The sequence below is a fragment of the Pavona decussata genome, unplaced genomic scaffold, assembly GCF_977016875.1.
Source record: "Pavona decussata unplaced genomic scaffold, jaPavDecu1.1 SCAFFOLD_28, whole genome shotgun sequence".
NCBI lineage: Eukaryota > Metazoa > Cnidaria > Anthozoa > Scleractinia > Agariciidae > Pavona > Pavona decussata.
This window is the reverse complement of record NW_028145451.1, coordinates 1,507,746-1,531,513: the sequence shown is the minus strand read 5'-3', so window position 1 is coordinate 1,531,513 and position 23,768 is coordinate 1,507,746. Positions and strand designations below refer to the sequence as shown.

General features: G+C 36.8%; 1 protein-coding gene across 2 annotated transcripts; it reads right to left on the bottom strand.

The window, feature by feature from the left end:
- Positions 1-5,465: 5,465 nt before the first annotated feature.
- LOC146485021 (transcriptional activator protein Pur-alpha-like) lies at positions 5,466-23,567 on the bottom strand. 2 transcript variants are annotated; one of them, XM_085103976.1, is made up of 9 exons: positions 23,410-23,563; positions 23,105-23,205; positions 17,036-17,138; positions 15,885-15,933; positions 14,001-14,076; positions 10,742-10,862; positions 8,659-8,768; positions 7,025-7,094; positions 5,466-6,544 (listed from the first exon to the last, which is right to left on the bottom strand). In XM_085103976.1, exons 1-9 carry the CDS (start codon positions 23,516-23,518, stop codon positions 6,477-6,479), a joined length of 807 nt encoding a protein of 268 aa, XP_084960102.1. In that variant the 5' UTR covers positions 23,519-23,563; the 3' UTR covers positions 5,466-6,476. The 2 variants fall into 2 exon arrangements, with proteins under 2 accessions (XP_084960102.1, XP_084960101.1); XM_085103975.1 differs by having other exon boundaries at positions 6,329-6,544; positions 10,748-10,862; positions 23,410-23,567.
- Between the last annotated feature and the right edge of the window lie 201 nt (positions 23,568-23,768).

Here is a 23,768-nt window from a genome sequence, read left to right as displayed (position 1 = left end):
GAAGTTATTGCCCGATTTTAGACTATTTTCACGAAATTAAGTCCAGAAAGAAATGAGCATATTTCCTGATTTTTGACCATTTTCACGAATATGATACCTGACAGGAGTGAACTTAAGGCCCGATTTCTGGCGATTTTCACGAAATTGAGCTGAGCAGCAAGGGATGAACCTATTCAATGATTTTTTGGCTATTTTCACCAATTTGAGACCAAAAAGGAGCAAACTTATCTCTCGACATCTGACTATTATTACGAAACAATTCTACAAGGGAATGAACTTATTTAAATTCTCGACATTTAGCTATTTTCACGAATTTGAAACCAAACTGCAGTGAACTAATTGCCCGATTTCTTTCTATTTTCACGAATTCGACAGCAATAAGGTAACTATGAACTTTTTGCCCGATTTTTAGCTCATTATTTTGACAAATTTGAGGAATAGAAAAAATTAACTTATTTCCCAATTTCTGATTATTTTCGAGAATTTGAGTCCAAAAAGAGTGAACCAGTTGATCGATTTTTGGCTATTTTCACGAGTTTGAGATCCCAACGGAATGCACTTATCTCTCGATTTTATGGTATTTTCTAGAATTTCACCCCAGAAAGGCATGAACTTATTGCTTGAGTTTTGGCTTTATTTACTAATTTAAGACCGTAAAGCAATGAACTTATTGCTCGAATTTTGGCTGTATTCACTAATTTGAGACCGTAAAGCAATGAAGTTATTTCTCGATTTTAACTACTCTCACAGATTCAGACTCAGAATTGGCATTTATAGTGAGGGCATAATGTACATCCATCCCGGTATATAAAAAAACCGATAACCCATGTGATTATCACCGACGCCATTCTGTGGGAACGCACACAAAGGAAAATAAAAATAAAACGAAAAAAATTAATAATAATTAAGGAAAAAGAAAAGAGAGAAAATGGGTGGGGAAAATTGAGATATTAATGAATATGATAGTTTCTTCAAACTGAGAAATACGTTACTCTGTGCATTATATTTTTTATAACTTTATGTAATTAATTCAAAAAATCAATTAAATTATCAGCTATTACTAAGGAGCGTATCTATTTAACAATTAGATTATGAGCTCGAAATTTCTATCGCGTGATAGTTTATGAGGGAAAACGCGAATCAACTATCAAGTACAAAAAAAGAGAGCAAATAATCCAATTGTTTTAGTATAAATCTACTAGTCGGTCAAACCATAACAACAAGGCAGGTTCACGTTTTTTTTATTCAATAACAATTTAAATATGTCACACAACCACACACTGTTAGGCTACTCACTCTACTCACTATTTACAACACCGTATTAATAACCACCAAAAACTGTTTTATTTTAACCACCGTGTAAATAACCACCAAAAACTGTTTTATTTTAACCACTGTATTAATAACAACCAAAAACTGTTTTATTTTAACCACCGTATTAATAACAACCAAAACCTGTTTTATTTTAACCACCGTATTAATAACCACTAAAAACTGGTTTATTTTAACCACTGTACTAATAATAACCACCAAAAACTGTTTTATTTTAACCACCGTATTTATAACCACCAAAAACTGTTTCATTTTAACCACTGTATTAATAACCACCAAAAACTGTTTTATTTTAACCACCGTGTAAATAACCACCAAAAACTGTTTTATTTTAACCACTGTATTAATAACAACCAAAAACTGTTTTATTTTAACCACTGTACTAATAATAACCACCAAAAACTGTTTTATTTTAACCACCGTATTAATAACCACCAAAAACTGTTTTATTTTAACCACTGTATTAATAACAACCAAAAACTGTTTTATTTTAACCACCGTATTAATAACAACCAAAAACTGTTTTATTTTAACCACCGTATTAATAACAACCAAAAACTGTTTTATTTTAACCACTGTACTAATAATAACCACCAAAAACTGTTTTATTTTAACCACCGTGTAAATAACCACCAAAAACTGTTTTATTTTAACCACTGTATTAATAACAACCAAAAACTGGTTTATTTTAACCACTGTACTAATAATAACCACCAAAAACTGTTTTATTTTAACCACCGTATTAATAACCACCAAAAACTGTTTCATTTTAACCACTGTATTAATAACCACCAAAAACTGTTTTATTTTAACCACCGTGTAAATAACCACCAAAAACTGTTTTATTTTAACCACTGTATTAATAACAACCAAAAACTGTTTTATTTTAACCACCGTATTAATAACAACCAAAACCTGTTTTATTTTAACCACCGTATTAATAACCACCAAAAACTGGTTTATTTTAACCACCGTACTAATAATAACCACCAAAAACTGTTTTATTTTAACCACTGTATTAATAACAACCAAAAACTGTTTTATTTTAACCACCGTATTAATAACAACCAAAACCTGTTTTATTTTAACCACCGTATTAATAACCACCAAAAACTGGTTTATTTTAACCACCGTACTAATAATAACCACCAAAAACTGTTTTATTTTAACCACCGTACTAATAATAACCACCAAAAACTGTTTTATTTTAACCACCGTACTAATAATAACCACCAAAAACTGTTTTATTTTAACCACCGTATTTATAACCAACAAAAACTTTTATTTTAACCACCGTATTAATAACCCCCAAAAACTGTTTTATTTTAACCACCGTACTAATGATAACCACCAAAATCTGTTTTATTTTAACCACTGTACTAATAATAACCACCAAAAACTGTTTTATTTTAACCACCGTACTAATAATAACCACCAAAAACTGGTTTATTTTAACCACAGTACTAATAATAACCACCAAAAACTGTTTTATTTAAACCACAGTACTATTAATAACCACCAAAAACTGTTTTATTTTAACCACTGTACTAATAATAACCACCAAAAAGTTTTATTTTAACCACCGTGTAAATAACCACCAAAAACTGTTTTATTTTAACCACTGCATTTATAACCACGAGAAACTGTTTTATTGTGATCACTGTATTAATAACCAACAAACACTGTTTTATTTTAACCACTGTATAAACAAAGAACTACCAAAAACTGTTTTATTTAGCACTTATATATGGGAGTTTCCCCCCACAACCGGAGAAATTAACTCAGCATCTTGCATTAAAAAAAAACTGGTTGGGCCAGCCAGGCAGTATAAAAGCTGAAAGATAAGGTTTAAAAAACATGGACTGATAGTTCCCTTGGCATAGCAGGTGTAATCAGGGGAAGGAGTGGAAGAAAAAGTGAGAGTAACATGCGGGAAGACTGGGGAGAGAGGAGAGGGAACACTTGCCGTAAAGAGCTGCTTCGATCGATTTTTACTTCGGTGGCGAACACAAAATGCTAATTGGTTAATTTTGACAATAAGTCTCCTGAAAATTGAGGCAATTTCTCACAACCAAAATAGCGTGATACGAGGATGTTTTATCGAAGGCTTATGACTTATAATTAGTAGCGAGTAGCGAATTTAGGTTGAAACTAGTTTCAGAAGTGGCAGTGAGAGCTCTTCTTCTTTTCTGATTGGTTATATGGGAAGAGCACAGCCCTTGGTTCTTGTTAGGATCTGGTAACCAGTTATTTTTACCGTCTAATCTTTTCAGGTAAACGTCACCGGATATCGTAAATAAAAATGCATGTTTCAGAATTATTTGAAGCCTCTTTCAGAATTCATCGTTTTTTGAAAAACTTTGGACTTGTTTTGGGAACTGCCTTTAAATTTCCACAAATAACACAAAACATCCTGTTGAAATAACGTTGAAAATTCGTCGCCTGTAAAGAAACTGGAAGCTGGCTTTACTTTCGATTCTCCCAGTTCATAAATAAATGTGGAAGGTCACCCTGGTGAAATAACATTTATTATATTTATTATCAAGGCCGAAAACGCCAACAAAAACATACAACAAAGAAGTTGGTCAGGCTTCATAACCATTGCCTTTTATTAGCTATGGCCGGCTATAGTGATGCGGTTCTTTAGAACAACTTACCATTCGATTTGCGCAAGCTGAATCACCGGATGTTTTTCAAAAACTATACTCCTGTAGCCTCTTTCAATAGACACGGGATCATGCATAAGAACCAGTTTTTTGTGACAGTTTCTAAAACTGAGAGTAAATTTTGGTATTATGATGGCCTTTTGTCAACTTTATTCTCTGAAGAATTTCCAAAAAAAAAAAAACAATGCAGCTGCAGGTTATCGGGGTCGAGTGAAAATAGAGCTTTTGAAAGGTGCAGGTCTACTGCATCACAAAAGGAATATACATGTTATTAGCCGAGTGATAGCCAAGTCTACAGAGGTGGCTAGGGTGTCTAGGGTCACCTCACATACGGTGCAAGCAGGCTTAGTTTTGAGTCTTCGGCGAGTGTCTTTATGCGACCAAGCTCAATGCAGTGCGTTAGAAGCCACCAGCCAAGAGCCGGTGGGGTGGTAATTCACCGACGCTTCGCCGCTGGATGAGTAGTTTTCTTGCCTCACAAAGTTTATGGTAACTTTGTTTGATAGGTTTTCTTTGCAAGCATAAATGAATGTTGTTCATTTAATGACACTCGTTTAACACCCGACACTGCAATTACGATGGCACAGAACAATCGAAAAGCCAAAATACAGCCTGCGAACAAGCTCTCAGTCAGGTCAGCAGCGAGAGGATTGGGGCGAAAGCACCCTAACAAAAACAAAGGAATCTGCACTCACTCAAAGTAACTATGGCGTCCCAACTTCACCCATTTCCTTCTTTCTTCGCCTTACAGTGACAACAGGATAGAATTACATTTAAGGACGGCGCCTCTTTATGCTACTGCGCATACGTTCTGCGCATCTCGGTATTGTCCTAGAAACCCGGGGCCTAGTTGTTCAAAACCCCATTAAGGTAATCCTGGATTTACGTGAACTTTGATTCGAGTTTATTTACTAACCCATACGAATTCTTCCAAAAGATTTTTGTCTCTCAGTCTTGCCTTAAACTTTTCTTTACCATTAGCTTAAAATTAGCCTTAAAAACATTCTTAACGAGCGAGAAGAAAACCTCGGTTAACTTTTAATCGTGGATTAGCGTTAATCGGCTTTCGAACAACCCGGCCCTGATTTCTAAGGACACTGCCTTCTAATTCAAAGGTATTTTCGCGCGGTTTATGACTATGCGTGAAAAGAAGATCTTAGTCAAGCGTTATTGAAATCCAAAAACAAAATTTGGGGGTAACTAGGCACATTTCAGAGATTATTAAGCTTAAATTTGGAAAAAATTCCATACCTTGTTTAGTATTTTAAAGGTAATTTTAGAATTGTTGTTGTTTAATTATCTATGAAAAATGCGTGGTTACCCCAAATTTTGTTTCTGGATTTTAAAAGCCCTTATTAAGGTCTGCCTCTCCTGCATAGAAATAAACTGCGCAAAACTGTATCTGTATTAGTGGGCACAGTCCTTTTAAAAAAAGCTAACAAAACAACGCTTCAGTACCCACTGGAATCATTTCAAGGACTCTGTCCAAATTTTATTGCTACGCAGTCTGACATCTGATGACCGTTAACACTCGGCAAGCCAGTTTATACAAGCCAGCCTATTTTTCACCTCACAATATCACTTATCATATCATAAAGACCACTTTTTCGAAGGCTTAAATTTTTTGTACAAGCTTGAAGAAATTCTTTTTAAATTCCTTTTTTTTTTGGTTGCTTTTGTTTTTTGTGCATGGCATTCAAAAAGCCGAAGCGATTACAAACAAAACTGTAATCTGCAGAGCTAAAATTTCTTGTGCCTCCTGAAATAAGAATAATAATTTTCTTTCCGTTTGCAACTAGAAAGTACCGTAAGTTTGCTTCTAGCATTAATTAAGTGTTTGCATTTTTTGTTGGGGGGGGGGGGGGTGGGGAGTAGGAAGGGGAGGTTGTGTGCTGTACTTTAAGGGGGAGGGGCTAGGGATGATAGGCCTCACTTCTTTGGACCATAAGTTTTGTCCACCTTAGTTTAACTAAGCGCTGTAAAACGTGAAAATGACAATGAAATGAATACTCCCTTGATTTGAAACTGCAGCCAGTTCATATTCCACTTAAGTAATTATCCCAAACTTATGACAAACTAAAATAAACGGAGTCCTCTTGACTCATGATAATCAGAGCTTTCTTGGATTCCAAGTGTAAATCTTTTGCATTTCTCTACAGAATTAACCCTTTAAGCCCCAAGAGTAATCAGCACTTTGATTTTTCTTGTAACATTATGCACTACTCAATCAATGGATATGAGCACCAATATTGAGATCCCATTAATGTTTTAAAAAAACAACTTTTCATAACTACTTCAATAAGAAACATACTGAGAATGTGTACACTGACCAGACCTAGGGCTTAAAGGGTTAAAAGCAGTGATTATTAACCGTATGACCTAGCCCCGCAAGTGTATCAAGAGGGAGAGTACAGGGAGAAAGAGAGAGCAAGAGAGAAATAAAGTAAGGGAGAGAGAGATTTGTGAGAAGACTTGGATCTAGTCCCCTCCGTCTTCTTCCTCTTCATCTTCCTCTTCATCGTCGTCCATCTCCTTCACAAACTCATCTAACAATAAAGAGGAAAAGAAAGACAAACGCATAAAAAACAATCATTCTTGTTCTATACCTAGACTTTCACTTAACAAAACAAGCACAGTGATTAGTTGATTCTTGGTCATGTGCCCTGGTCAAATGCAAAGGTATTCCGACCGGGATACAATTCTGTTTGTTTGTTTTGCTGTGACTGACTGGGAAAGTCTAAATATATAACAAAGCACTTAATGTATAGTCCCTCTGGACACTAGTTAGTTTTGTTTTTCCTCGACGAACATCAGGACTCTCAGGAAAACAAAACTAACTGTTTCCCTTGGGACCATACATTACTAAATATTATTTGTCTGTAGACAACATCTGTTCCAAGAAGCAAATGGTACACTGCTAGCAGTCCTTATGCTGTGTGTTCAGCCAATGTTTAAAATACTTTCTGGCTGTTTTTGCTTTGAATTTCTTCACAAGAACCAATTTTCGTTACAAATGTGTGACTCACCTATGGTGTCCCTTATCATTTCCCAACCTTTTTTGGGTATTGTGATTGAATTCCGATAATTGGTCGTAACCTGGAAAATAAAAAAGTTGCAGGCTGGTTTATTGCTTGACAAAATTAAAATTAGTTATTAAGAGTTGATAGGTGAAGACCATCACAGCTATGCAGTCTAAGAAGTTGTGAAAAGTGAGCCTAAAAAAAAAAGACTAGCTCCCAGTTGGCCTGATTGCTTCGCATAGGTAGAGCACTGTACAGTTACTGCAGAGGTCATGGGTTTCAATCATGTTCAAGCCATGATAGACCTTTATCACTCGGCGGCTATGATGAGTCTCAGGAGAATAAAAAGCTTTGTTTTTGCACGGCAAGCCTCGCTCTGAATTCGCGTCTGGGCAAGGCTGCTGTGCAAAAACAAAGCTTTTATTCTCCTGAGACTCAACATGGCCACCGAGTGATAAAGGTCTATTTCTTCAAGCTTTTTTCTTTTCATAATCACAACTGTTGAAGTTCCACTATACATAACTGCAAATGGTCTTCTAGCTATGAAAAACTAAGTTACCATGAGAACCTGATTTACTTCTTGACAAACTAGTTTAGTACTACGCAATAATAATTTTCTTATTGTAAGTACAGCTGATACTTGACAAATTACTTTTCTCAAATGACTTTGTTACTTAAGAAAATGATTTTGTACTAAAGCGTTTTGTTAGTACAGCCATCAGTCATCCAATCTGTTACTTGACAATTTAAGTTGACACTTGATGAACTCGTTTAGTACATGAAAAAAACGGTTTGATAAATGACAAACCTAGTTTTAAATGAGAACTTCAGAAAAGAAACATTAATTGACAAGTATTTGGAATACTGGTTTCGCACTTACACGTAAAAGACATTCTTTTAGAGCACAGCAGCAAGACAATCCAGTTTACTACTCAAAGACAAAGGTAACAATTTGTTTCCGACTTTCTACTTAGTTATCCAGATGAACAAAATTAAAGAAAGCTAAACAGTCATCTGATTATTGTTTCAACCAGACCCCAGTTGTTCAAAGAGAAGCTGGCTTAAAGGGAGGGGTTCACGGTTCTGTGCATGTCCATGTATCAAAATACTTTTTTGCCTTTGCTTGCCATGACCCCAGCCTGTTTAATTTAATTCATTGTTTATGAGCCATTCTAAAGGGAATAGGTAACTCGGGTGGTAATTTTTTCACATGGTTGTGTTATTTCGCATGCAAATAACTGTAAAAACATCAACCATGGAATAAATCCTATGGGTCAACGCTAAATTCAATATCGACAATAGGAGTACAATCCACTAGCATTTTCTGTGAATTTTGGTCATCAGTCATTTTGCTTGAACTAATTATAAAATGTGATTACTGAAGTACAGTACCTGTGAGTGGGATTTTTAATGCCATAAAGTTGATAAGAAAGAGAAAAAGGCATTTAAATGCATGCACTTGCGCTGAAATGTGAACCCCTCCCTTTAATCCAATGGATAAATTCCCATCCAGTGGATGAGACATATACCAAATAATACATTAATTTTATGTGTTGGATAAAGTTGTCCACTCTTGTAACAACTGGGGCCAGACCTCAAAAGTTAATATATTGCTACACACTGTAGGATAAAATACTTACCTCAGAAACCCTCAAATACACCCCTCTTGCATTACTGCCAACATCAAAGTAGAACCGCTTTTGTTCCACACGTCGTTCCCGTGATTCTGGTAAATCACTGTTTGGCTCCTCTGAAACAGCAAGTGAAGAGATAGAGTTAGATGGACATGACTGTCTGCAGTGAATTGATGGCTATGTTACTGCAGAAAACAAAGTTTATTACTTTCAAACTGTATATGAGAGTCCAATATGACACAATTTTCTGTGTTCTGAAAAATTAACAGTTTGAACTGAATGGATTGATTAGATTGTAGGGTTTTCAAAAGCACCCGCCGCCTGACGCAATTCACCGGCTACTTTTAGTGTTTGCGCCGGGAACTTTTTGTCTCCAAAGTATGAATTTATGTCAATAACTTAGGTGATTACAGGCGTGGATATTTTTGCCCAGATTTTTAATTCCAATTGTTATAATTAATAGTTTACAATGACCTTCAAACAAACACTTTTCTGCCCTGAAAATGCACCAGAATGCATCTCTGGGTATGCAAAATTTTTAAAATTTGCCATGACACCCCCTCCCCCCCCCCCCCAGCAGGAGGAAGTATCCCCCTGTCGCACCCTTCTCCTGTGCAGCTTTCACCGCACGGCACCGCTAACACGGTGCAATAGGACATTTCCTCCTGGTACTTTTTTTCATTTTGAAAACTCTGAGATTGTATGTGATCAAATAAGAGCAACGTGACTGTGCTAGGAGTCTGCGGGTGAAATCGTTACAGGGCTGTTACTATGGTACATAACCCAAAACACCTGTTATGGTTGAATCAACCCCAAAGAGAACCTTGTTGAATGGGTGATCTTGATGGTTGTTGGTTCATTTTACACACAAAGCAACAAGATTGTTATGGGTGTGAAGTTCAATCCAGCATGCAGCTAAAAGATTGATCACAGGCTCCCTGCTTGCTGTGACAATTCAAAGGGAAAGCGATAGGCCATTTCTGAGTTGCTTTGAATCTCATTATGAAAGCGAGGCTACGTGTAAGTGCAAAGTTTTTATGAAAATTACTTTTCATTCATAATGGACTTCCCATGTACCTCTAGCAGCTGTTATTACAGCTATGAGTGGTTTGTGTTACAAACAAGGACACAGGGTTATTATTAATAACAGCATTTTAATTAATGACTCTTTAACCTCATATCTATACCTTTCTATACTAAAAAAATAATATTGACTTCCCACTCAACTGTAACAATAAAAATTGGCTACTCTGCAACAACTATTTTTCTGTGGCACTATGCTGTCCGAAGTGGTTTTAACTTTTGACTACGGGGAAATGTGAATACATAGGGGGGAGGAGGGGTATAAATATTAAAATACCATTCAATAGGCTCCTTTTGGAATATAAAAATTTAACTTGATATTGAGGTCCATAGGATCAAACAAAAGAAATGAATAAACATGGTAATTTGACTTCCTTTGTTTGTGTCTTCTTGGCTTCACTGTAAAGCTGACTTTTAATATATATTGAGTGAAGCTGTTTTCATATTCTAGTACTCTTTGAATAAAGGTTACTAAACTCATCACCCATAGATGAAGTTGGGAACATGTGCCTTAAAGTGTAGATGACATAATTTTTTTCATTTGCTTGATCAAATCTTCATGTTGTTCTCATATGAAAATAATGATAATAAAAAAATTCCTTACCAATTTTTCTTCCCTAGCTGTGTTTGAGGCATATAAAAGTGTCACCTTCTGGTTGCTTGAGAACAAATTACATTGTCATTTGATCAAGCAAATAAAAAAAATCCTGTCATGTGCACGTCAAAGATGGTGGAGCTGGAAGGAATTCTGGCAGAAAATGAGTTATCCATGGCAACACCCTTAACATCAACTACGCACTGCAGATAGCACTGATAATATTAATTACATCACTGCTGAGAATGCTGCAACTAAAGACAACTGCATGATAAATCACAAGGTGCCCTTGCCAGAACTCCAAGCCATCCCTGAGTCCTTTGAGTAAGATGATTGCTGAAAAGCCTTGCCTTGAGGTTAACATTACATCAATTACAATAATTATATAAATTAGCCATGTTATACATGTACCTTCACCTTCATCGTACTGTTCCAGCACTTCAGAGAGGGCATTTCTTATATCTACAATGCCCTGAGCTGGAACAGCAATGTTTGTTCGACCTCCTCGGCCATATCTTCCAGTTTGGTTGATCTGCAAAGTTCAGTTTTGTATAATTACGAAGAAAATTCAATGTGTGTTGACCTACCCCTTAATTATATAAAAAAATAGTTTACTGGGGTTTCAAATTCTGGTATTAAAGTAGCCATCTAAGAAGGTTACTAATGGTCAACACGTAATCTGCCTTAAGGTGGCTGGCACTGGTTTTCATTACTTTGCATCACTAGAACTTTGACAGATTAATAGAGCTATTCTTTAATAATAATAATAATAATAATAATAATAATAATAATAATAAATTTATATCGCACTTTTTATACGATATTCAAAAGCGCTTACAATGTAAAAACGAAACATTTAGTCAAAATCAATAAAATATGAAATTTGAGAATAATCAATCAAACAAAAAAGTAAGAAATAAAATAAAACAAAGTAGGGAATAATCAGATGTCATATGCTTTTTTAAACAAAAATGTCTTCAAGTGTCTCTTGAAAGTATTAAGTTCTTGGCAGTTGGATGGACCAGCAAAAGCGAATGCTCGATCACCAAAAGTCTTACATTTGGTTTGAGGCACCTCTAACAAAGTTAGGTCATTAGATCTCAAAGAACTTCTGATTGATGCCTTTTCCCTGATGAGATCACAGATATAACGTCGAGTGATACCATTTAACGCTTTGAAAACAAGTAGTAATATTTTGAATTCGATCCGAAACTCTATGGGTAACCAGTGAAGATCTTTTAGATAGGGTGAAATGTGATTAAATTAGACAGACGACTCTAGCTGCAGCATTGAGGACTTTTTGGAGCCGATCCAGTTGATATTTTGGAGGCCCAGAAAGGAGAGAGTTGCAATAATCCAAGTGAGATGTCACAAAAGCATGAATTAATATCTTGGTGGCCTCAGTGGAAAGAAATTTTCTTATTTGTCTAATGTTGTAAAGACCCTTAAAGGCTTTGTTACAAATGTTTCCAATGTGAATGTCCATTGGCATGTGCTCATCAAACCAAGATCCCAGATTTCTAGTACTCTTTACAGGTTCAATGATTGAGTCCCCAACCATTATAGAATTGATGTTTATTTGGACAGCCCACCACGGGAGCCGATAATCAGAAATTCAGTTTTAGAGTCATTTATTATAAGACTATAAGAGACCATCCAGGCGCGAATATCAGCGACACACTTTTCAGTCGTACTAACTGCATTATCGTGAGCCAGCTGTGATTCCGGTTTAAAAGAAAAGTAAATCTGGGTATCGTTTGCAAAAGGACTGGGCCCAGACAGCTTCCCCGAGGTATTCCACGAGACAAGTTGATACAATGAAGATAAATTATATCAAAAACATGCCTAAACATTTGCAAACAAGTTATAAATGGTAATTTTCTCATTTTGGTTGGTTAATTCCTTCAATGTACCATTCATCAGTGTTACTAATTGTACTGCATGTTGTCTAGCTTTTAAATAGTACAATAATTCCTATTGTTTACATACACTCACAGTTTCTGACTATTAAAGCATAGGTTCAATGTTCAAGGTACAATTTTCCTTGTGACAGGATCTGCATGCGATTGTGCGATTAAGGTCATATTTCCCCTAAAATAGAACCTACACTCAGATTTTCTCCAAACTTTGCCCATGTGTGGTTCACTATATGTTAACTGCAAAATTGAAGTAAAAAGAGGGGGTCACCATGCTTGTTCTTCAGCAACGAAGCATTGAAATATGGTAATTTCTGCATGTTTGGACAAAAAGGACTATAATAGAGCATTTGCCAAAAAAAGGAATTATTTTCTGAAGAGAACAGTTGACGGCTCGTTTCATAGAATTTTTTCCCTGTTCATAAATCATTTTCAATGTGAAATCTGTTTGAAAACTGTTCCTAACCAGTACTACTGAGATATTCGACAAAATAATCTAATTCGTTACCTCTAAAGGTACGCCAAAATGTCCATTGGCTAGATATTAGGCGCAAAATTTGATATTTCTAACACTAGGATTTTCCTTAAATTTTCACGGTAGTTGGCAAACGATATTGTGGTTAGAAATCTGAAAAGAGAAAATAGGTTCACCTGGTTGGTTTTGCAGATATTTCACAAAGCAGTGGTAAATCGAGCTAATCAAAACTGGTTTCTTCGCGAAGGGACTGGGGCGAGTCTTAAGAAAACACTTTAATTTCCGCGCAAAATGCAAATTACGAATTTTGTTGTTAGATACAAGTCAGACTGAGTGATACTCAGTAGTTAGCTAGAAATGAGCGTAAATTTGTTATTTTGCCATTGTGTGCAGTAGAGTTGCGCACTGCAAAACAGGGGAATGACCTTAAGTCTCGGCAGCGATTCCCCTGAGATTTTGCCAGTATTTCTTGACCTGCCAATACTCCGGTCCGACCCAGCACTAGCTGTACGTGTTCAATGTAAGTGTACAGAACTGGTACATAGGTGAAGCTCTATAGGTTACGTAAACCATAGGATCTGCCAATACTCTTGTTATGTCCTGTCAGCGGATAGTGCGGGGAAGACAAGTGAGGCTTACATGGTCCTTCAATCGCTCAACCTGTCAATACTCTTTCATTCCAGTGGGTAGTACTGGGAACATAAGTGAGGCTTAAATGGTCATGCAATTGAAGTTGCTTGTCATGCCAACCGCAGGAGATGTATCTCCCATAATTTACGCCAAACATTGTGGTCGTGTTGTTGTTTTGTCTGCTTATTTATCATTCTTAATCTCTCATTTTAAATGCGGAACATTGACATTGAGCAGGAATTAAAAATGGGCAGTTTCATCATGCAAAATTACATACTCAATGGTAAACAACAGGGAAATTTCGTGCTTCGATATTGAGGACCCTAGAACCTGGAAATCTGTCTGTTTAAAATGTAATATGCCACGCAACCTTTCAGAGCCTATTCCGTGTTGTTATTAGTTTACTATATTTTACTATCTTATTTGAGTGTTTAGAACTTTGTTAATATTGGGCCCACAGTAATTGGCGCTAGCTGTTGTGATGTTGTGGTCACCCTGCCTTAACCCAGTACGTGTTTATTTTCTGTTTTACGTTGTCATGATCTGTTTATAGCTTTTTTTTTAGAAGGCGAAGTCTAATAATATAAAAAAATAAAATAAAAAAAACTAATGAATTATCTGGAAAATTAAAGGAAAACCCAAAACTGACCTTAAGAAATTTGCCTCTGTTGTTTTCTTTGAGGTCAAGAAAATAAATTCTGTTGTTTGGTCCCTTGATGCACTTGCTAAAATAGAAATTAACAATAAATAAACAACAACAAAATTATAAATAGTATAACTACTTATGTAAAGAAAGGTTGAAAACGATTTCTGAAAAACAACTTCAGGGCTGCAAATAACTAACGGGCAGGCGCAGGTCACGTTGTCCGGTCAAACATGTTTTTGCTCGGACACTACCCGTTTCTGGCCGGTCAAATTTTAACAGTCGTAACTCTTGCGATAGTGAAACCAAATTGCACAGTAATCCTTTTATAACTAAAAAACAACTGAATCCAAGTCGGTTTGGCAATAAAAATTACAAGTTGATAGTTTTACTACTCTTTACTGCACAAGCAGCCTCGCATTCAGTACGTGGAACGGTTACGCAAGATACATGTACAACCGCAATTGTCCGTTTTGCTTTGCATCTGGCAAAATCACTTACAATTAAATATAACACTTTGGCAATCGACACATCATTTCTACAACTGAACTTTAAGTAAAATGTGCAGAACATATTAAAGCTGAAGGGTTCAATCGATCTCTTAATTAATTTGAAAAAAGAAGTTAACTGAAATGTAAACTTAAACAAGAAACACTTAACTTTAATTCATATCGTCTAAGGGTTTCGAAATTCGGCAGCACTGTATGTAATTGTATTAAATGCATGGCGTCTTATTCCAAGTACAACTGTTGCGCTCGCTGACTTTCTTCCATTTAGAATCCCTTTAAGACAACTTTATTCTTCCACTTTTTGTGTTATACGCTCCATTTTGAGTTGCATCGAGTGATGAAATCACCAGAAAGCTTAGTAACCAAGCATGTTTTGCAGGGTGTGCCGGAAGTAACGTATAGTTTGTTTTCTTTTCGCACTTTGCAACAAATGCTACGTGGAGTATTCTCGGTGCAGCGAGACTATTCTTCGTGGGGGTGCTTTCCGATCATTCAATCAATCAAATAATCAATCACTTTATTTAAGAGTCAATCATGCTATCTAGCCAAAGGCAAAACCCTCTACTAATTGGGAACACTTAAAGTAAATAAAATAACGGTCGCGTTGCGGTCGCGACAGGACTTGATGACATCGTGGAAATTTGCGACTACCGGGAATTTCACGACCACTAATTTGTCTATAGTTTTATCATAGTTAATTCGTTTTGTTTTCTTTCGGAAACATGAATGTTGTCCCTAGTGATTATCAAATCGTTGAAAATTAAAATTTCTCTGAACGAGTCGGTAAAGGACCGGACAAGATGTCCGGCGATCCAAGGATTTGTCCGGTCAATACCTAATTTTGACCGGACATTGTCCGTTGACCGGCCGTTATTTGCAGCCCTGAACTTACTATTTCTTTGAAAGTAATATTAATCTACTATTTGTACTTTTCCCTTGGTTTGCTCCTGTGTGTCCTAAACTATATATTTTACTTCATCTTACAATACCTTCATGAGCAAGCAATCAAAGAACTGTCCCTTTGATGGGAGATTTTATAATCACGTCTGACCGCATGTTTTGAATGAGAACAGGACTCCTTAGCATCAATGTAATTGTTGATTTATACACTGGTCAACCCTGTTTGGACATGGGTCTTCATGCCTTCAGGATCAACTAATTGTGATGATTTTATTGACAGTTAAAAAAAACAAACAAACAAACAAACAAAAAACAACAACAACAACAACAATAACAACATCACATTCCTTTCACAGTATAAAATACCAGTAGTCATAAGGAAATAATCTTACACATGGAGTTTGTCTTGATATTAAAATGCTAAGCAACAATGAGAAGAAGGTGACAAAATGAAATCAACCTGGAAATAAATGCTGTCTACCTCATCAAATCGCCAGATTCCTCAGATTGGTCCTCGTCACGTTTTGGAGCTGGAATTAAGAAGTTCACAAATAATATTTATACAAGCTCGTAAGGACTATATATGTATTAAGCAAGTCCTGATATGATTGTATTTTGCCCAGTCAGGAAAGACAGAGCTTCTTAGGTGCTCATTTTCAAGTAGGTAATAATTATCTTTTCATTTAAGCCCCAGTAGTGACTAGCGATAGTGACCTATTTTCCTTACAATGTCACTATTTCATTAATGCTATCTAGACCAGGCCTTTTTTTCTGCCTTCTGGGGCCAGGGAGGGGGAGGATTCCGCCCCTTTCTATAACTTCGCAAGTATACAAGCTATGGCTGTGAGACATGCACTATAGATAGTATGTACAAGGATGTGTCCTTTTATGTCCGCAATGCATATTTATTGCGTCATATGATGTGATAATTATGTCATGATTGCCATATGATAGCCATCTTAGATTTCTGGATTTTCCCAAAACTTCAGGAAAGCACCAAAATTGAATGAAAAGTGATCAAAACCAATAAAGGAACACTAATATGAGTTAAAAATTTAAAAGTTATGGTGAGAAAAGTAATTTTTTCTCATTTCAAAAAGCCATTTTCTATTTTCTGAAAAAAAAAAAAAGAAATGCCCGTCAAAAATAATTATTGGTCGCCATGGTAACATCAGCATCAATCAATACTAACCAATCTGGGTTCCTCAAACCACCCAGCAATTAATTGCATAGCAGTAGCAATAATTGCATAATTGCATAGCAGGGTTTTCTCCTTCTCATTTGTTGTAAGTGCAACTCCATAAAAATTAAAAAAAAAAAAGAAGACCAGCTAGGAATTCGATTAGTTTGTGTTATCTTGCACATTACTGAGAGAGATAGTAAAGGTGAACACCTTTCAAATGAAAATGAAATAAATAATAAGTACACAATGTAAATTCTCGGAAAAAATTTCCAAGCACCCAGCAGGAATCGAACCCACAACCTTGGAAGGTTGTGGGTTTGATTCCTGCTGGGGCTCAGAAATTTTTTCTAAGAATTGACAACGTGCACTTATTCTCTATTTCATTTTCATAGCATTGGGTGGTTGGCTGGTTCGCCTTTCAAATAGACAGCAAAAAAATCAGTTCTTACCTTGGGCAAGGAAATTTGCAAAGGCAGTTAGCTTGGTGCAGAAGTCCCGAGCGACACCCATCGTGAAGATCACCTTGCTCTTACCAGAACGATTGACAGAAACCTGAACAAGATAACAGTAGCAAATTAATTGTGGTACAACGTCACTGGGTTCAGAGAATGAGGAATGAGGATTTCACCTAAATCAGGATGAGAGAAAAATTTACTCTCAAGGGACATAATCAGTGTTCTTACCAGGCTGTGGCCTTGCGGGATTCCCACAATAAAATTTGAAATGGCGCATTGAAGGCCAAATAAATGCGCCCTTGATGGCGCACAAGTTCAGATCAGATGCTACAAGCAAAATGGACTTACAGATAGAAATTACTGAGCAATTTTTCGATTGAGAATCAAGTACTTCAGTTTTTCTGCTTGGAAAGAAGAACTTATAAATGAAAACTATGCATCAAAAGAACCATTTTAAAGCCTTCAACCAGCTCAATCTCCATTAGTTCTACAAATGTCAAACCTAGCTAATTTAGTATGATTTCGGTTGCCACCTTGGATCATAACTGACCATGTGGATTGCGGTCTCAAGTCATTCGTTCCTCGTGGTTTTTTCTTCATTTTCGAAAACAACATGGCGCATCAAAAGGTAAACTCTTACTTTAGTTGTAAAGTACCTAGGCTTGAAGAAAGGAGACAACAAAATTCTGATGAGTTGAGGATGGAGTGAACAATGGAACAAGCAAAGATCAAGCAGTTGTTTCACTGATAGACTGTTCACAGTCCCCCTATTTTTCCGTGGGGTTCTCGAGACCAGTACGCTTCGATGGAGCTGCCGCCATCTTGGTTTGTAAAAGCGAGCGCGATCTGGGGAGAGTGTCTAAACTACCAAAGGGAGGGGAGTGGAGTTGGGAGGCGGCGGGAAAAATTTTCGCTTCCCATCCCCCATTATACTAACACCCACTCCCGCTCCCCTCGGTAGTTTAGACACTCTCCCCAGATCGCGCTCGCTTTTACAAACCAAGATGGCGGCAGTTCCATCGAAGCGTACCGGTCTTGAGAATCCCACGGAAAAATAGGGGGACTGTGAACAGTCTATTTCACTGAAGAAGATCCACATTTTCCAGAATGCATGGCTGTCAAAACAAAAGCCAAACAACTTTTTTCCAAGCCAGCCACGGATCGCAATTAATTTTGACCCTCTTAAAGTTACCGTGTACCTTCAGAGAAAAAATTTTTGGATTTTCATTTTTTTAGATAAAAATAAACTTCCCAGTAAGTTCTTACAAACAAAAAAAAAAAATTTTAGAAAAGAGTGAGTATTTGCTGAGAAATTGGGACGTAAGCGATTTCCACCAGAAGCTAAGTTTTACTTTGATTGACAGCATATTGCTGCCGGTGTAACCACCCGTTGTGATATTTGCGCGAAGGGTCTTTCTATAGTCTTGAATCCCCCATGTTCTCGCACTTCGAATATCCTGTATTTAGTGGAAGAACTTGTGTTTGTTCGAGTACGACACTAACATAAAAGGAGACAAAAGCTTTAAGCTACACTTTAAAGTAGGTAAAGGTCTTAAAATCTTCCAGCAAAGCGAATATTTGGAGACGTGCTTATAAATGTTTCAATTCGCAAGTCTCTGAATCGCGCTTCATCAGCTTCCTTTTTTTATTTGCGGCTGAACGTTATCAGATTACTTGTATTCGGGTGCGGAAAACTTACAAGTCTTGGCAAGCGGAAACAAAACAAAAAAGCAATTGAAAAATAACGCTAATAATCATGTCCTATATCTTGATCTTTTCTCACGTCGCCCGTCGCTATAAGATAACAAGTAAAGAGAAAGCCGCTGCTTTTGCTTGTAGTGTTTTCACAAAGACTTACTGCATTACAGTAATTTCCAAAGCGTTAAACGGAGTCAGCTCTTTTAACAGTTCCGTTTAAACGTTTTCTTTCAAGCATCAAACGGATACTTGTTTCCTATTTGCAGCATTAACAATTTGGGATGTTCATTCAAGAGCGAATTTTCACCTGCACTTTCGATAAGCAATTTCGAAACTTCGCTATTCTCAACAATATTTCGCTCGAATAGATTTATTCGCAGGCTTTTCGACTGAGGAGCAGCAAGAATTTTCGTTTTGACTGAGACAATACACATGCGGTTATGGTGGTTCCCCGATAATTCCGTAGCGCTGATAATTTTACCCTCCGCAGCCGCTTCTGCTTCGGCCCAACAACTTTGCTTGATGAGGTCGGCTTCAGTCCCCATTTTGTTTTTCCCATAATCATTGCAGATTACAAAATTGACGTGCGCGTACAACAAACATAGCAGATATCCAACAAAATGGTGAAGGAGTTTGATTACTCTGGAACGCGAGTACGTGCATAACTGCGAGAAAATTTTCACAGGAGGTGACCGGAAGAAAAAGTAGCTTGCAAAATGATTGGTTAATTTTCCATAAAGGCGTTAGGTGGCGGTACTTGTTTGTGTAGCGAGAATTTTTTTTCAAGCGCTGTTTTCTCAAATTTTAATTTTCGCTTGGAGGGGACACTTTCAAGAGTTACAACTCAACAATGATTTGGCCGATTTCAGTAAAATTTGACCAGATGTTAGAAAAATATATAACCAACAAAAATGTGTCGGGGAATTCGATAATTCTAAAAATTCTTTCCTTGATAGCCATTTCTGTACGTTCACTCTGCATGGTTTTCTCGCAGTTTTGAAAATGTTTTGTAGCTTTTGAACGAAATAGAATTAAGGAAAACCCCGACACGTTTTTTAAGCTTTTGGGATCCTGACCTGGAGAAAAAAAACAAACTTCCAAAATATAAAAATCGCATTGAGTTGGAACTCTTGAACGATGACCTGGACCTTCAAGTTCTGACTTTACGGAAACCCTGGGAATTTATTTTCTTGGAAAAGCAATGAAATATTTGAATACCCTGTTCTATAAGCTTTAATTTGATATAGGGTTTTGGGTATCTGTGATGTAACTGAGAGGCGCTATATCCGTTTAACTGACGCCACCCCTGAAGGTACACGGTAACCTTAAGTTCCTTTAGGGCCCCTACATGTCTTTTTCAGGTAGGAGGGCCCTGAGGGACCCTCCAAGGTAAAATCCTGGTAAGAACACTGCATAATAGCTTGAACAATTTTACCAATAGAGGTCTACAAAACTTCACTGCACCATTTGAAAAGATCAGAATTTTGAGCATTTCTTCTGCAAGCATTAACTTCAAACATGACTTAAGGTGTCTCCATAGGGTTTACACTGGCACGTGCTATGTTAAAAATTACATCAAAACCCAGGTTTCTCTTGTTTTACATCTACCAATTCATTGAAATCACTCAAAATGTAATAATCAAGAACAATATTGTGTCCTTGAACTCTCACTGGTAAAATAATTTCTTTCAGTCTCAAGGTTAAAAAACTACTCAAAAACAGGCGTTTGTTTATGTGTATTAGGCTTTGATTTCCATTTTTTTTCCATTTCTAATTTGAAGAAATCTTCTGAAATTTTTTACAGTGAATAGAAACTTATCAGAAAAGTCTTTTAAGAGCAAAAAAGCTAGGGGTTACAAAAGCCAGATTTTTTTGCTTTTTGCAAATTTGTGGTTTTTGCCACTGTATAAAAAAATGTCTTACAAATGTTTGTGAAAATCGAGCCCTAAATAGAGCAAATTATTTGAAACCTCTGTGCCAATTTTAAGGAAATTTCTCCATTGAAGGAAACACGAGAAATCCAGATGAAAGCTTACATTTTCAGGGACAACAACTACAATAGGAATTTGCCAGGATCATTATTTGAGCATGCGTGAACTTTAGAGCAATGGACTTTAGTGCAATGGACTTGTTTGCATGAACTAATTGGATGAAATTTACAACCTCGAACAGCAATATTTAGGTTTATAAAACTATTCCGGAGAATGTTTTTTTAAAGTACTTTTTCTGTTTCTACTTCAGGGAAAGTAATTTGAACTGACAGTATTGTTGACTTGTTCACTGTGCTTGTGCACGCACATCTCTAAACCTTGCATCATCAGTGTGTGAGCGCAAACTTAAAACCCTAGTGAGACACATTTAATGTACTGTAACTCGGTGCGACAGTAGACGTACTTCAGCTTAGTGATTAGCTAGTGCTCCTTCGCACTTTTGAAGAATAATCTTACAAGGCTTTTTAAGTAGCTTTAAAATTAACAGAACTGTTCATGACCATGATATTGCATTCCAAAAAAATCACTCACTCAGTTAATATCAGCATTACTAACACCTCCCTTGTAAAGTAATGATGGCCCAAAACTTAAACCTGTTGCCACATTACAAAATTGTCATTTACTATGACAGTATAGAACAAAGGACACTTGTCATTATTCTGCAGTGTTACAAATCCAAATAAAATCCAAGATGTACAAGATAATCTGTAATGCCATGTTATAAATTTTGAAGACTAGTTTTTGAATGGTTGTATAGAGGCTGTAGAGAAAATCTTGTGAAACAATGAAAGGGGTACAAATCCAGTGGCAGACAAGAACAACAACTGCTGGTATTTAAATACTTGTTGTATTGTCAAGCTTTTTAAATAATTTAAAAATTTAAGCTCTTTATGTTAATGCTCCTTTGTTCTTTTCAGCCAAGTTCAGACACTGAACTATACACCTTGAAATAAAACTTTGAGTGGAAATTAAACTGAAAAAAGTTAGGTTCCTTTTTCTTCACTTGTGTTTGACCACGTTTCTACATTTTGTGAAATTGAAATTACTTCCATTTACTAGATAACCTACACTGGAAAATGAGCAATGACCACGAAACTACGAATTATAAAGCATTTCATTTTCGTCACGATGTAAAAAATATTGCACAACTCATTTACGAGGCCAAGGGGATGGCGTCATGTATTTCAATATTTTTACCGAGGATAACAACCTCCGTTTTACAAACCAGCGACTTAACGGTAAAAGCACCAAATTCTTGAAACACCATCAATTCTAAACCAAGTTTGACAAAATTTCTGAGATATTTGGGCTAATATTATTTAGCTCCACAGACGAGCCTGATCAAATGATACCCCGAAATTTATATCAAATCGAGACGATCGATGTTCAAAGATAAACAAGAACCAAACACCACAAGGCACAGCCAGATGAATCATTTCAACACCCATTTTGAACAAAATATGAGAAATCTAGGAATTCAAGCACATCATAATGTCACGGAAATTTACATAATTAGTTCCTGAAAAAGTTTTCGCATGCCGGCAAGAATATTCATGAAAAAGCATAACATTAGCGTTGGATGTCTTCACTTGAAATTATTTTTAACGCAACAAATTCGATTACAGAAAAGTACTTGCTGCTTTGGTTTTCAAAAGGGACAAATAAAAAACGTGGAAAAACTACCTACAATAGCAGAACAAGCTAGCGGCCTGCTAACACATTTGAATAATTGATAATCGGTGATTTTTATCGTCTATCAAAACAGACTAAAATCTTTTCGGAAAGAAAATATTTCCTGCGCTTAACAAGAAGATACACAAGCTGTTGTTCAGAAAAAAAAAATTATATGAAACCTAGAAATGGTAAATCTTGCAACCACGCATAATAAATAGCAGTACATTTTGTGTACATACTTTATTTATAACACGACAGGAAGTCCCGGCCATTTAAATTCAATCCGGCCAAAAAAAAAATTTTCTGCGCATGAAAAATCGAAAGGCAAATTGCAAAACGACTAGAAAAATAGTAATTTATGCTAGGATTTTCTGGCTTTTGGCGAAATTACTCTATCATAAGCAGTTCTTAACGGCTTGAAGAGCTGTAACGACTCCCTGCCAAGTTTTGGTTCTGTCTCCCACCGATAACTTTCTCTCCACCATCTTTCACACCTTTCGTTCAGCCAATTCAGCTGAGATAAATAATTGCAAGGACAGCCGAAGACAACCCACTCAGACGGCCGCCGTTGCTTGCTTATGACATTCCCGAGAAGAGGACATTATCTAGATAAAAACCACGACGTGGTTTAGCTTGGGCGAAGGTGCAAAATATGTACTTTCTCGAAGCCGGCAATTACAATTCATTGTTTCCGACTAACCTCTGCAATTTTGATGAACTTGCCACGACGATTTTGCTTCACGTCCACGTAGAACCGCTTGGATTGAATTTTCAGCGACTTGCTGAAAAGCTCCGTGTCGCCTGGCAAGAGGGAAAAAAGCAAAGTCGTCAACATTAGCGGGAAATGAAGCGGCATAAAACGAAGGCTTAGCGACCGGAGGTTGAAACGGCCTTCGAAAGCTGTCTTCAAAGCGAATTTTCTTCCCTTGCCACCAGACGGCTCCAAACCAAACCTTCACAAAATGGTGTACGAAATCGAAACGGCTTGTGAAAAATTTTTTTTACCTCCTCGACGGTCCTGTCCTTCGTCCGCATATTCCCCTCCGTTCGCTCCCTCACTCGCAGCCATTCTTCCTTCTCCTACATCAGCCTTCCCGTGCTCGGCACCAGCCATCTTGACTGCGCACGCACTCAGACCCCCTGCACTATTTGCTTTGGAGAAGAGCTTTCCTTATATGGAGGTGGCCCCTGGTACAAGCGGTCAAAGGGGAATGGGGAAACCCGGCCAATTAATTACCCGTCTGAATTAACAAAACCTGATAAAAAATTTCCCTGCTTCCTTTTGTTTCAGTGGATTTTAGGTTTCATATTTTTCGCCGATAATTTAAGGTTTCGCAATAAAGCAGTATTTGCCCACGACATGC